Here is a 12,280-nt window from a genome sequence, read left to right on the forward strand (position 1 = left end):
TCTTAATTGTGTGTAAAGTGATTTGTATTGTGTTTTGAAAAGCGTTTTACAAAAAAAGTATTATTATTAGCCTATAAGTACCGATTTATTTTCCTGCACTGCAGATGTTAAATTGTGTGTCAATCATCCAAAGGAGGCGGTCCTTCTTGCTTTAAAATGCCTCTCATTGGATAACACATGTAACTGGTAACGCCCTAAAACTGTGTCTTCACTGTGATTGGTCGGTCTTGACATGGCAACAAATTACGCATCCAATGCAAATTGGTGACTTCTCTCTGTCCCCGTCAAGCTCCTGAGCTCCACTAGCTAGCTAACGCAAACAAGCCAAGAGACAAGTAGGGGCTTGATGTGTGTATGTGCAGTCATCTTTCTGCTTTTAGCTCTCTTAATATCCGTAGCAAAACCAGCAATTCTTTACAAACGTCTTACTTCTTCTGTTGTAGTCGAAAAACAACACAAAACTGAAGTTGCCTTTGTGAAGGTAAGACAGATTTCCCTTCCTTCCCTACAGAACTGCACCGGCTCATCCAAAATGGCTCCTGTTAGCCAGCGAGCTAAACACCAATGTCTACCAGCAGCTCTCCTGAGCTAATGGCAGCGCATAAGCTGGGTGTTACGTTGAGAAATGCGTCCCTGCCAAGAGTTGCATTTGCACCTCGGCGGAAGTGTTGACAAAGTTGTCAGATCAGTGACGACAAAGTGATGAGAAGTTTATACTCAAGAAAAGTAGACGCATTTTCATTTCGTGTGCGTAAATATGACCTGCAAACAGTGTTTGACTTTGACGTGTCTGCAGAGGAAATGTAAGACATGCAATGTAAGAAATTTAGTCTGCAAACATTTTTTTTTTGCATGGTCCTGCGAGGTGCATGCACTTTCTCTTCTCCTCGTAACACTGGCAGATAATAAGCTCAGCTGATTTACATTCAAGTAGAAAATGGCGTCTTCGCCCAGCTACTGTAACTAATATTGACCGGAAACAAACAAACAAACAAGGCAGTGATTTATCGTGTAAGGGTTGGTATAAATGCAACACGCGTTACGATACACGGGATTGTGTTACCATGACTGGGCTGTAACCATCCTGTCAGCTCTGTCATGACGGGATGGCGGTACAAGCTCAGTCGTCTGGAAACATTAGCGGCTAACCACGACGCCCTGCCCCATTTTACTGCACCACAGATGAAGCTTTTACACCCGTACCTTTTACTCCGTTTCTCCATAAAACTGCACAAAGCGACAAAAGGATTCTGGACAGGGACATTTATTTTTTCCTCCCCCCCCCTCATACAGTGCCATACAGCCAAATTGACCCATATGTTAATTGTTTTATATGGATGCAAACTTCACTGTTCAGCATCCAAGCTGTGCAGTACTGTACAAGTTGTAAGCATTAGCATGTCAGCTAACGCATATTTGCCTTGTTGTAGCATAGCAACAAGGAGTACGGGTTCCTGCAGCTTGGAAAATAGTGTTATTGTGCCAAAATTGCCAAAAAAAACAACGTAAAAATACAGTTTTTTGTATATAACCCTTTGTATATGTTATAAATCTCAGTGTGGGGTTTGCCTTGGTTGTTGGCCTTTAACAAAGACCTGGCTACTGTAGTGTTTATCAAGCTAAGTTGGCTACCTGATGTTGTCATTGAATAACAAACAACATGGTGACCCTGTTTTCAGCTGTGTGGCTAATGATGTAGCCTGAGTATGTGTTGTCCCCCCCCCCCCCAAACCCCCATGCAGTTATTAATTGCCCCTCCTTTTTTTCTCCTCCTCAGCACCGTTTTCCCCATCCCCTCCTATTATTCTTATTCTTTTGAGTATTCTTCATTGTCAAGCCGCCAAAGTGGAGAGTGTGATTGCAGAAGGGGGTGCTTCTCGTTTCAGGTAATACATGAACTTATGCCTCTAGTTATTTTCCATGTTCACCCATGTTATGTTCACTAGTGGTCTGGGCAGGGACTTCCGGCCCTAAGAACAAAGCAGGATGTGGGAAAGCTCAAAATGGCAGTCAGACATTTTTCTCTGTGAAACCTTTAGCAAAAAAAAGGGGGGGGGGGGGGTCGGTTGACATAATGAGACTTAAGAGGATTTTGGTTCTGTTGGGTGAATATTGGGGGCGGCAGCGCACACCCAGTTCACTCACAGTGTATACAGAGTCAATGAAAACAAGATGTCACACAACCTGGAATTGAAATTTAACATGTAGTATTTAAGGCTTCAAAAAATTGTCAAAAGTCTCTTGGGGAGTTTTTTTTTAGGATGCAGCATTTAGGGTGCGATCTTCATAGACTGTTTAAAAAAAAAAAGTCTGTTTTCACAGGTCATTTGACAGCTGGCTAATTGGTTGTATTGATCATCAAAATGTTTCATAGATGCTTTGACTGCAACCTCACAAGGCTTGCAGATGCTCTGAAAATACAAGTAATCAGTCTCAGCGCGTGCCACAATGATGCCATGATTGGAACAGGATGCACTGGAAATTTGATCATTAGCAGGTCATGGTGTCTGCTTTGCATCTGATTTAATGTTCAACACTCCCAATTAGTATTCTGTACAATTACCCTCTTGAATATTTAGCATCACAGCAAGGCACATTTAGGGAGAAGTTAAGCCACAGATCACTGATGCTGATGAAATTTTGCAGCAGTGAATCAGTAGCAGACAATCTGCTGGTTCATCAATAAAATAGGTATTACAACAACGGATCAGAGGCAAGTTTCAAAGTTAGAAATGAATGCAGAGGTGATGCAAAAAACTACAAATCTGTCAAAAAGAAAACAAACTTTTTACAGTACAATGTACATAAAATGTATAATAGAATAACATTCTTACGTGTTGAAACATTACACATGTAACTCCAGAACAATAAATCAGTGTGAAATACGAAACAGTGCAACTGGACAAGTGTGGCCTTTGTTGTAAGTTAGCCAAATGAAAGTCTCCTTAACTTTAATGCACCGAATAAATGGACACGTTGTCTCCTTAAAGGCGCCACATTTTGCGTTACTCTTTATAAATATGTGCATTGTCTTTCTTGAAGCTGCATTTGTGGCTCTCTAGCAACTGATTGTGACACTTAAGAAACACATCTGTGATGTTTATTCATGAAGTTACTGGCCAGGACTTTATTCCAAGTTTCTACTTTCAAATGTCTAGATTTATATTAGTTTACCCGACAGTTTTAACCTTTTCTATCCCTACAAAATCTCTGTAATGGCCCTACACAGTGATCAAGTACAGGGAGGAACCTAGTAACCAGTTCAATTTATAGCACCTTAAATAAAGCCTTTTTTATTTAGGTGGCTGATTGGATTGTATTCTTTAATATACGTTTACCAATCATGCTTTTTTTCCCCCCCCGAGCTGTAAATTCATCTCAATTGTAAGCGAGGGCTCTTACTTCTCAGTGTCCTCAGCGTTCATAAAGGTTGAATTAATAAATAAGCAGTACTGTTTATCTTGTGCCCATGAGTTATGGAGTGCTTCATGCACTTATGAGTTTCTCTCGCTCTCTCTCTCTGTGTCTGCTTGTTTCAGTGCTTCTTCGGGGGGAGGAGGTGGTAGGGGTGCACCTCAGCACTATCCCAAGACTGTCGGCAACAGGTTTGTCATTTGTCATAATTACGCTACAACAGGATGAATGTTTAGTGATGTCATGAGTGGAGCTGCTGCACGGTTGACTTATTTCAGTTGAATCCCACTGGGAGAAAAAGGGTTTTGATTTAGAGTAATTCTTTAGATATGCTTTGTTTTTATCAAACAAATATAACAAAACATGTCAATTATGAAACATAGTATTTGTTAAAATATAAATACTTTGATCGATAAGTAAAGTTTGACATACTTAGTCCTGTAGTTCTGGAGTTAAAACTTTAAAAACTCTTCAGTAAATGATATCACAATAAGCTAAATTGTCAATAGAGGCGGACCATTTCTGGAGTAATAATAGTTCAATCGCTTTAAAGACAGGGTAAATGGGGGTGCCAGTTGCCTAGTGGTTGGTGCGCACAGCCCCTGTGCAGAGGTTGTGGTCCTCCAGTTATCCGGCCCGGATTTGATTCTAACCTGTGGCCCCTTTCCCACATGTCGTTCCCCAATCTCTCTCTCTCTCCTAGGTTTCTGACTCTATCCACTGTCCTTTTAAAATGTCCTCAAAAATAAACCTTTAAAAAAAAAAAGGACAGGGTGTTCTTACAAAGCACTAAAACTTTTATGAAATAAAAGTGATTATCCACACTCAATATGGGGCGGCTGTGGCTCAGGTGGTAGAGTCGTCGCCTCTCGACCAGTCGGTCGAGGGTTTGATCCCCAGCTGAGCAACATGTCCGATGTGTCCTTGGGCAAGACACTTAACCCTGCAGTGCTTTGGATAAAAGCCTCTGCTAAGTGAATTGTAACATTGTAACAATATGTGAGTTTTATTTAAAGTTGAGGCAAAAAGATTAATTTCTTAAAAGACCTCTACTGTCTGACATCAACAAGAAAAATACACCTACAGAATTAGTAGTATAGGATAAAAACTGGATTGCACAGGCATTCATGTTTTTCTTTTTTTATGTCATGAGATTCTGTGGGGCTCAGTCTCTCTTTCTTTACTTGTACAGCGAGTTCCTGGGGAAAACCCCAGGGCAAAGCGTTCAGAGATGGGTTCCTTCACGAAGCACTAGACGAGATGTCAACTCCAGCAACGAAAAAGAGCGACACGATGCAATCTTCAGGAAAGTGAGGGGGTAAGAGTCCAGATTTCAAAGTTAATTATCCATCCATGGAGACGAAAAGCACCCAATCAGCTACCACATCCTTGAATTGCTTTTCATTCACTCTTACCCAAAAATAGCACACACATTTTGATCTTTAGCAGCCCAGGAATAGTTTAGAAATATTCTCAGTTGTTGGCAGAGTCCAAATTGTACAAAGTCCATCAAGATCAACATTTTAAGGTTGTTCAGCCTTTAACTGTTCTCTCGGGGTTGCCAGAAGATTTCTCCTAAAGAGTTTGAACAATAGTCTTGAAGTTTATAGAAACGTCGTAGACTTGAGGTCAGTTTGAAATCAAGAAGCATGATGCTACTTTCTCTTAATTGGAGGTTTCTAAGGTAACCAATTGTCTAGCAAGATAATCAACACCATGTTTTTGTGTGTGTTTATGAATAGTTGACCCTGTTGTTTTACTGGAGAGTGAGCGTTGTAGAGTGTAGGAAGCGTTAAATCCTGCCTTGTTTTGATGTCATTAAGATGACGTGTGCTTCGCTAAAGACACTTGAGTCCTGTTCCCCTCTTAGTCAGGTGATGTTTACAAGTACGAAAGATGAAGACGTGATGGTTTCCCTCAGGAATGTTGGCCAGCTGGTCATGAAAACAATAATCAAGCTGGAGTTTGGGGGATTTTTGGTTTACATTAACCTGTTCATGTTTTGCACACAATATGTGAAATCCTCCTGAAAAAGAAGTAAAACTTTATGAAATGTGTTCAGCAGCAACTTTGGGATCCTTGTCACTATGCTGGGCATGATTACTCATGTTGTTGATGCTTCTTCTTAAATTAATCAGAAATGACAGAATCCTATGCTCTCAGTGAAAATGTTTAACACAGGCTGTGGATTTAAAAATCTCCAATGCTCTCTCTGTTGCACTCAGTCATGAAACAAGTGATGCTGCAGTTGTGTGTGTGAAGCGGTGTTTTAGCTAGCAAATAATGATAAAGTGGTTGGTTGATTGTTATGCTGTTTATAGAAGCTACTTGATGTCTTAAAGACTCCAGTCAGTAAACCTTTGTTTATAGTCTGCCTCTTGTTGCGAGAGTTGGTTTCTTTGAAAAACAACTTTATATGAACAGTAATAATGGATTAAGTTAACCTTGTGGCGCTGACGGCCTAGTGGTGAGGTCAGGCCCCATGTACAGAGGTTATACTTCTCAAAGCGGGCCGTCCAGGTTCAAGTCCGACCTGCGACTTCTTTCCTGCATGTCATTCCTCACTCTCTCCCAATTTCCTACTCTATCCACTGTCCTTTCTCATTAAGGGCAAAAGCCCCAAAATAAGTCTTTAAATAGAGAGGAGGTGGTTGAAAATGGGGCAGCTCAAATTAGTTTAGCTGCCCAATTTTTGTCTCAAGCTTTATGTAGAATCTCCAAAATAGATACTCGAGTGACCGTCAAGAAGATTAGTAAGAATGCTGCTCATCAACATGTCTGCTTAGCAGATATCATTGTCTTGTGTCAGTTCAAATGTCTTAATAATAGATTATTTGGTAAAGCAGGCTGATGAAGAGGACTGATCAGATTTTTTATTTTACAGTCATTTAAATGGATCTTTAATGTTACCTTGCTTCTCAGCAGCTGTGCTTCAGGCTGCTGCTGTCTAATTCAACTCAAAGGGTTAAACACCTCTTCGTCCTGCATTTTTGTTTTCAGTGAATTAGTAATACTACTTCACTAACAGCTTTACAGTCTAAATACTTTAGTGAATATAAACTGTAATCATCGTCATTTTGACATGAATATGTGCAATAAATGCATAATAGTCTAATGAACAAGAAACAATATTTAATGTGAACGTGGTGGTCATCCATTGACAGTGCAGGCCGACCAGCTCGAGGTCAACTAAATGTACTTTATTAAGAAATAGCTGCATACTGTTGGTTAGCCAGCACATTGGCTGAGGAAGGAGAGATGTGAGAGAGAATAAGTTGTGGCTAATAGGAGCTCTAATAGTTTTTAGTTTTCACAAGGCAACTAAACATTTCATAGGACTGCACTGCAAAAACTGAATGCCCTCTCTTGTCAGGTTATATTTTCTTTTTAACTTTATTATAATGCTTGTTTTGTTGTTTTGATGGGGTTGTCCTGACAGAATTTAGCACACTGCCTCTCATGCACGTGATGGCTGGGAAAGCCTTCTTGATAACATATCTCATGGCAGCATCTCGATCCTGCATACTCATGTTGACTTCCTCCTCTTGCTGCCTCTCCCTTCCCCCTCTTGTTTTTTTCAGCATACTCAACAAACTCACGCCTGAAAAGTTTGACAAGCTATGCCTTGAGCTCCTGAACGTGGGCGTAGATTCAAAACTCGTCCTTAAAGGAATCATCTTGCTGGTAAGTGTACATTTCTCTCTCTCCTTCTCTTGTACTCTCGCTAAATGGAAAATGTATTCATGCATTCTTGGCCGGCTTCTCTGAGTGAGTCACACTCATACACTCCACGTTCTAATGACCTGAGTGGTCCCTCTCTTTGTTTCCTCCCTCCTCTGCTCCCTTCCGCACTGTGGTTTAGATTGTAGACAAAGCCCTAGAAGAGCCGAAGTATAGCTCGCTCTATGCTCAGCTATGTCTGCGCTTGGCAGAGGACGCACCAAACTTTGATGGCCCTTCATCTGAGATCCAAACATCCCAAAAGCAGAGCACAGTAAGTGTGGTTGTTTCCATTCTGCTGCACAGTTTTAAAAAAAGATCACACCCTCCCCCCCTCCTTTTAATGACAACGCTGCCATGACTGCTCTGTTGTTGTCGTTATTAACACCTCTCAGCAACTTCTTAAAGATTTTCTTACATAATCATTTTGACATCAGTTGTTGTCATTTTTCTTAAGCGGCTAATTAGTAAAATAAACGTTTATTTTGCTTTCGTAGACCTTCCGAAGACTGCTGATTTCCAAACTTCAAGATGAATTTGAAAACCGCACCAGAAATGTTGAAAGTGAGTCCATGTCTTTGTGTTTCCTGTGAAGTCTGATTTCTGTTTGTTTCTTGAATCTTTTCCTCATAGTGAGTTAGCGATGCTCGATTATCAGAAAGTAGGGCTGTCAGCCTGATGTTTCCCAGCCCAACTTACAATACACAACAAATGAATTGTCAATCTCGTCAGGTCGCATGCAGTGTGTGATGGTGGCAGCTGCACTCTCAGTAATGACGGCACCCATGTCTGCATTTTATACTGGTATATTGGTCGCACTGGTGTATAAGACGCAGCCAAGTTTTTGATGAAAAAGATGGTTTAAAAAAAGGTTGTCCTATAGACCAGATTTTACATTAAGTGAAAATATATGACAATTTATTAAAAATAATCCTTTAATTATAATAAACTACTGTTACTCTGGTTTGAGGTAGTGGTGAATTTCTCTTGTGGCCAAATCATAACAACAAACACACAACGAAGTACTAAATGTAAAACAGAACATTTGCTTTAAGTGAAATAACTACACAGACTTCCTTTTGACTGATAAAGTGTATGTCTGTGTTGCTGTTAGGTGTAGCCTTATTTTCTCTTTGTGCATTTCACCTGAGCCAGTCCGCTGCTAACTTCTGTTTCTATCCTCTCCCTTCAGTCTATGACAAACATGACAACCCTCTTACTTCTGAAGAGGAGGAGCAGCGTAACATTGCCAAGATCAAGATGCTTGGCAACATTAAATTCATCGGGGAACTTGGCAAACTCGACCTCATCCACGAATCTATCCTTCATAAGTGCATCAAAACAGTATGTGCACTATAATTATTAGTGTTTGAAATGCAGGTTCTTCCAATGTTTGAAAGCACGGTGTAACTTAAAGAAAATGTTGCACACTTCAATGAGGACCGTGTCTGACCTCCTGCTTTCCTCCTCTCCACAAACTTCACTGAAGCTCCTGGAAAAGAAGAAGAGAGTCCAGCTCAAGGATATGGGAGAGGATCTGGAGTGCCTCTGTCAGATAATGAGAACAGTGGGGCCGAGACTCGACCATGAGAAAGCAAAGGTAACCGCTCCAGCCTTTCATGGCACCGTGATCTTCAGAAGAGGCTGAATATTTCCTTTTCTTGTGTGTTTACTTTGTCAAAGGGGGATTATTCTGTCAAAAACTTCAGTATAACGTTATTTATTTTTATTTTTTGAAAGATTTATTTTTGGGCTTTTTTTGCATTTAATGGAGAGATAGGACAGTGGAGAGAGTAGGGTATGACAAGTGGGAAAGGAGCCACAGGTGGGATTCGAACCTGGGCTGCCTGGGCATGCGTACTAACCACTGCCCCACCAGTATAACCTTTTTATAGGTCAGCAAATCACTTCTGCTGTTTCATGCAAATGTAAATCCTTAAAAGCTTTTGCAGAGAAAATGAACACAGAGGTAAAAACAAACCAGACATTTTTCATGCCGGTCTTTTGCAGTCATTTCAGGTCCTGGCTAAGCTCTTGAACATGTTGCTCTCAGACTCACCTAAAGCCCCACTTGGCTTAGAGCCAGTGTTTACACAAACCCTTCTGCTATACTGTAGGTCCAGGCTGTCTGTCCTCACTCAACCCCCCGCCTGTCTGCTCTCTCCCCACTTTCTCCAGTCTTTAATGGATCAGTACTTTGGCCGTATGCGCTCCTTAATGAACAACAAGGAGTTGCCTGCTAGGATCCGCTTCCTGCTGCAAGACACAGTGGAACTGCGAGAAAACAACTGGGTCCCCCGCAAGGCTTTCATCGACAACGGACCAAAGACGATTAACCAGATCCGTCAGGAGGCAGTTAAAGTGAGTCCAGTGACAACGATGTTCACGGTCCAACTTTCTGAAGCCGAGTTTGAGGAGTGCCTGTGTTAAAGGGCTGCATAAATAAAGTCCTCTCTCCTTTTGGAAACTACAGTGTTTGCACATCAGCAAGTACCCTATTGTGAGGAGCAGGGTTGTCCCAATATCAGATTGGATATGATACTAGTAAAAAAAACAAACGATATTAACAAAAGAATTCTCTACCATTTCCAATACCATGGCAACATAAATAAAAGTCCTGAGCACCCGATGCTGAGTAATTCACCAAAACCTCCAAACAAACTACATGCAACATTTAAGCAAATGAGACAGTGCTCCCTCTCTTTTCCTCGAGGCAGCTTATGGTCACAAATATTACTAACTAAAGTTCTCTCCAGTGATGAGGCCATCAGTACTCTTCTCCATCAACGTCCTCTCTGGTTTCTGTGCCTCTGCCTTGATTTGACCAAGACCAGTGCACCAACAAAAATGTTTTTGTTGCTTTTACTATTATTGTTAAATAGTTACACAAGCTGCATTACAGTAAACATCATCATTTCAATGTTCTTCATGTTTAATCATCTTTATGAATAATTGTAACCAGCTCTGTTGTGTGTGTGTGTGTGTGTGTCCCTGTAGGATTTGGGGGTTTTCATCCCAGCACCCATGTCTCAGGGAATGAGGATGGACTTCTTCCTGGAAAGCCCCTTCATGCCCAACAGAGTGAAACTGGACAGGGAGACTCTCGGGGGTTTGGCCGATATGTTTGGACAGATGCCAGGTATGTGCTTCGTTGGTGTCGAGTTCTGTGGAGCATTATCTCATCATGCGATAACTGCTGTGAATCTTTTCAAACTTTCATCAAATTCTTCATTTTTTCTATGCTGTTTCATTCTTGAGACTTGTCTAGTTGACATAAACTAAGATTATTATCCAAACAAAGGCTGTTTTTCCAGTTACAATGGATGTGCTGCCTTACACTGTTTCTCAGACATCATTCAGAAATGTTGGACTATGTGTCAGTAGGCTTGTTTTTCTGCATCATTTCCAGCCTTTTAGTCCAGTAACATGCCTGAATCCTCACGGTCAGAGCCTCTTCTTTTGGTAAAATCTGTTTCAACATATTCTTGAAACTGTTTTTTTTCTCAGGCAGTGGGATTGGAACTGGCCCGGGGGTTATTCAAGACAGGTACTCGCCCACTATGGGACGCCATCGCACCAACCCGCTCTTCAACGGCCACAGCGCCCACATCGCCCCTCAGCCGCAGTCACAGTTCGAAATGGGGCCAAAGTCTTTTGTTAAGTCCAACCAGGTAATCCTCGCAGGGCCACAACAAGATGTGGGAATTATGCTAACACTGCTTGATGTGCACAGCTCCTGAGTTCAAGAGTTCAGAAAAGTAATCCTCGATCCCTCCGATGTGACTTTCGACAGGTTCAGAACCAGCATTTCATCAACCAGAACCAGAACCATACAGCCCAGCAGCAGGTCCAGTCCAAGGACATGCCTCCACGATTCAGCAAGAAAGGACAGCTCAACGCAGACGAGGTAGCTGCATCACAGCATGGATGTGTAAACATCTATCAACGTCATGCCCAGTGATTATAAAAAGACGCGTTATTCTGAGGAACACAACCAGCTGCCAGTCGTTCTTATTCCTCTGACTCTGTCTTTGATCTCACTCTTTTCTCTCATTCCTCCTCCTCCTCCTCCTCTCTTCTTCAAAACTGGTAGCTGGTCCGCTGACTGCGATTATGAGATATGAGGGCATGGATTCAGATAAAGTGCACAGTTTTAGTTTTCCAAGCACGTGACCAATCATAGTGTATGTTCTGTGTTCATGACGCTTCCTGATGCTGCAGATCAGCCTCAGACCTGCTCAGTCATTCCTCCTCAACAAGAACCAGGTTCCCAAGCTCCAGCCCCAGATCCCCAACATGATGCCCCCCAGCGCCCAGCCCCCACGCACTCAAACCCCCCCTCTGGGACAGGTAAGGAACACCCTCACTTCGTCTAACTCAGTGAGTTTGACAAACACTACAACACAGAAAGAATAAAATAATGTGTTGAAGGATTTTAGACAGAAAGATTTAAGGACAAAAACTTTACCAAGCCTTACCAATCCATAACATCCTATTATGCCGTTGTTTCTTAGTAGAACTCCTTCATGTCTCTGATATAATCATGACTTTTTGCCTCAGCCTCCACAGCTTGGCCTGAAGACCAACCCTCCACCCATCCAAGAGAAACCTCAGAAGATAAACAAGAAGCCTCCTCCTGCCCGGGAGGAGCTGCTGAAAATGACGGTAGGCAAAACACAAAAATTACACATCCTGGTCTGCTTTCTGTGTATTACTACTGTTATATGTGAATACTGGAGACATTTATTATTTGCAAGCCTTAATGTGCAAAATCTAATTTTAAACAACCTTTAGCCAAAACTTTCATTTTTGACTCTAAGCACTGGTAGACTTTCTCTGTAATGTCACAGACCCTCCAAACAGTACTGAAGAATAACTTCAGGTAGTTAACCCCTGCATAAACTACATACTGCAAATCTCTCGTTGCCAAGAAGCAAAAAGAAAACTGTTTAAGCGTGATAGCAGAATGAAATGGACTCAGCATTAGACAAGGGACAAGTGAGCTGGGCTAACATTGTTCTAAAGGTTTCGGGCTAACCAGCCCACATGCAACATTTCCAGTTAAAAGAAAGACAATGTGACTGAGGTCAGGTCAGTTTAGTGGAGGTTGTAAGTGCTTATATGCCTTGGATTACTGACTTGTACA

General features: G+C 41.6%; 1 protein-coding gene and 1 non-coding gene across 2 annotated transcripts in view; both read left to right on the plus strand.

Moving 5' to 3' along the window:
• eif4g2b (eukaryotic translation initiation factor 4, gamma 2b) overlaps window positions 1–12,280 on the plus strand; it is an 88,807-nt gene that overhangs the window by 72,383 nt on the left and 4,144 nt on the right. The window contains exons 11-24 of the mRNA XM_065956632.1: window positions 1,778–1,886; window positions 3,540–3,605; window positions 4,607–4,732; window positions 6,996–7,098; window positions 7,277–7,408; window positions 7,632–7,698; window positions 8,327–8,478; window positions 8,624–8,734; window positions 9,313–9,495; window positions 10,132–10,273; window positions 10,642–10,805; window positions 10,928–11,041; window positions 11,356–11,484; window positions 11,695–11,799. Of these exons, the coding sequence (XP_065812704.1) occupies window positions 1,778–1,886; window positions 3,540–3,605; window positions 4,607–4,732; window positions 6,996–7,098; window positions 7,277–7,408; window positions 7,632–7,698; window positions 8,327–8,478; window positions 8,624–8,734; window positions 9,313–9,495; window positions 10,132–10,273; window positions 10,642–10,805; window positions 10,928–11,041; window positions 11,356–11,484; window positions 11,695–11,799 (1,703 nt within the window). The remainder of the gene's footprint in view (window positions 1–1,777; window positions 1,887–3,539; window positions 3,606–4,606; window positions 4,733–6,995; window positions 7,099–7,276; window positions 7,409–7,631; window positions 7,699–8,326; window positions 8,479–8,623; window positions 8,735–9,312; window positions 9,496–10,131; window positions 10,274–10,641; window positions 10,806–10,927; window positions 11,042–11,355; window positions 11,485–11,694; window positions 11,800–12,280) is intronic.
• On the plus strand, window positions 11,085–11,264 carry LOC114920419 (small nucleolar RNA SNORD97). Its single transcript, XR_003808745.2, has one exon. It is a non-coding gene; the product is annotated as a small nucleolar RNA SNORD97 (small nucleolar RNA).

The sequence above is a fragment of the Labrus bergylta genome, chromosome 7 (genome assembly GCF_963930695.1).
Source record: "Labrus bergylta chromosome 7, fLabBer1.1, whole genome shotgun sequence".
Classification (NCBI taxonomy): Eukaryota; Metazoa; Chordata; class Actinopteri; order Labriformes; family Labridae; genus Labrus; species Labrus bergylta.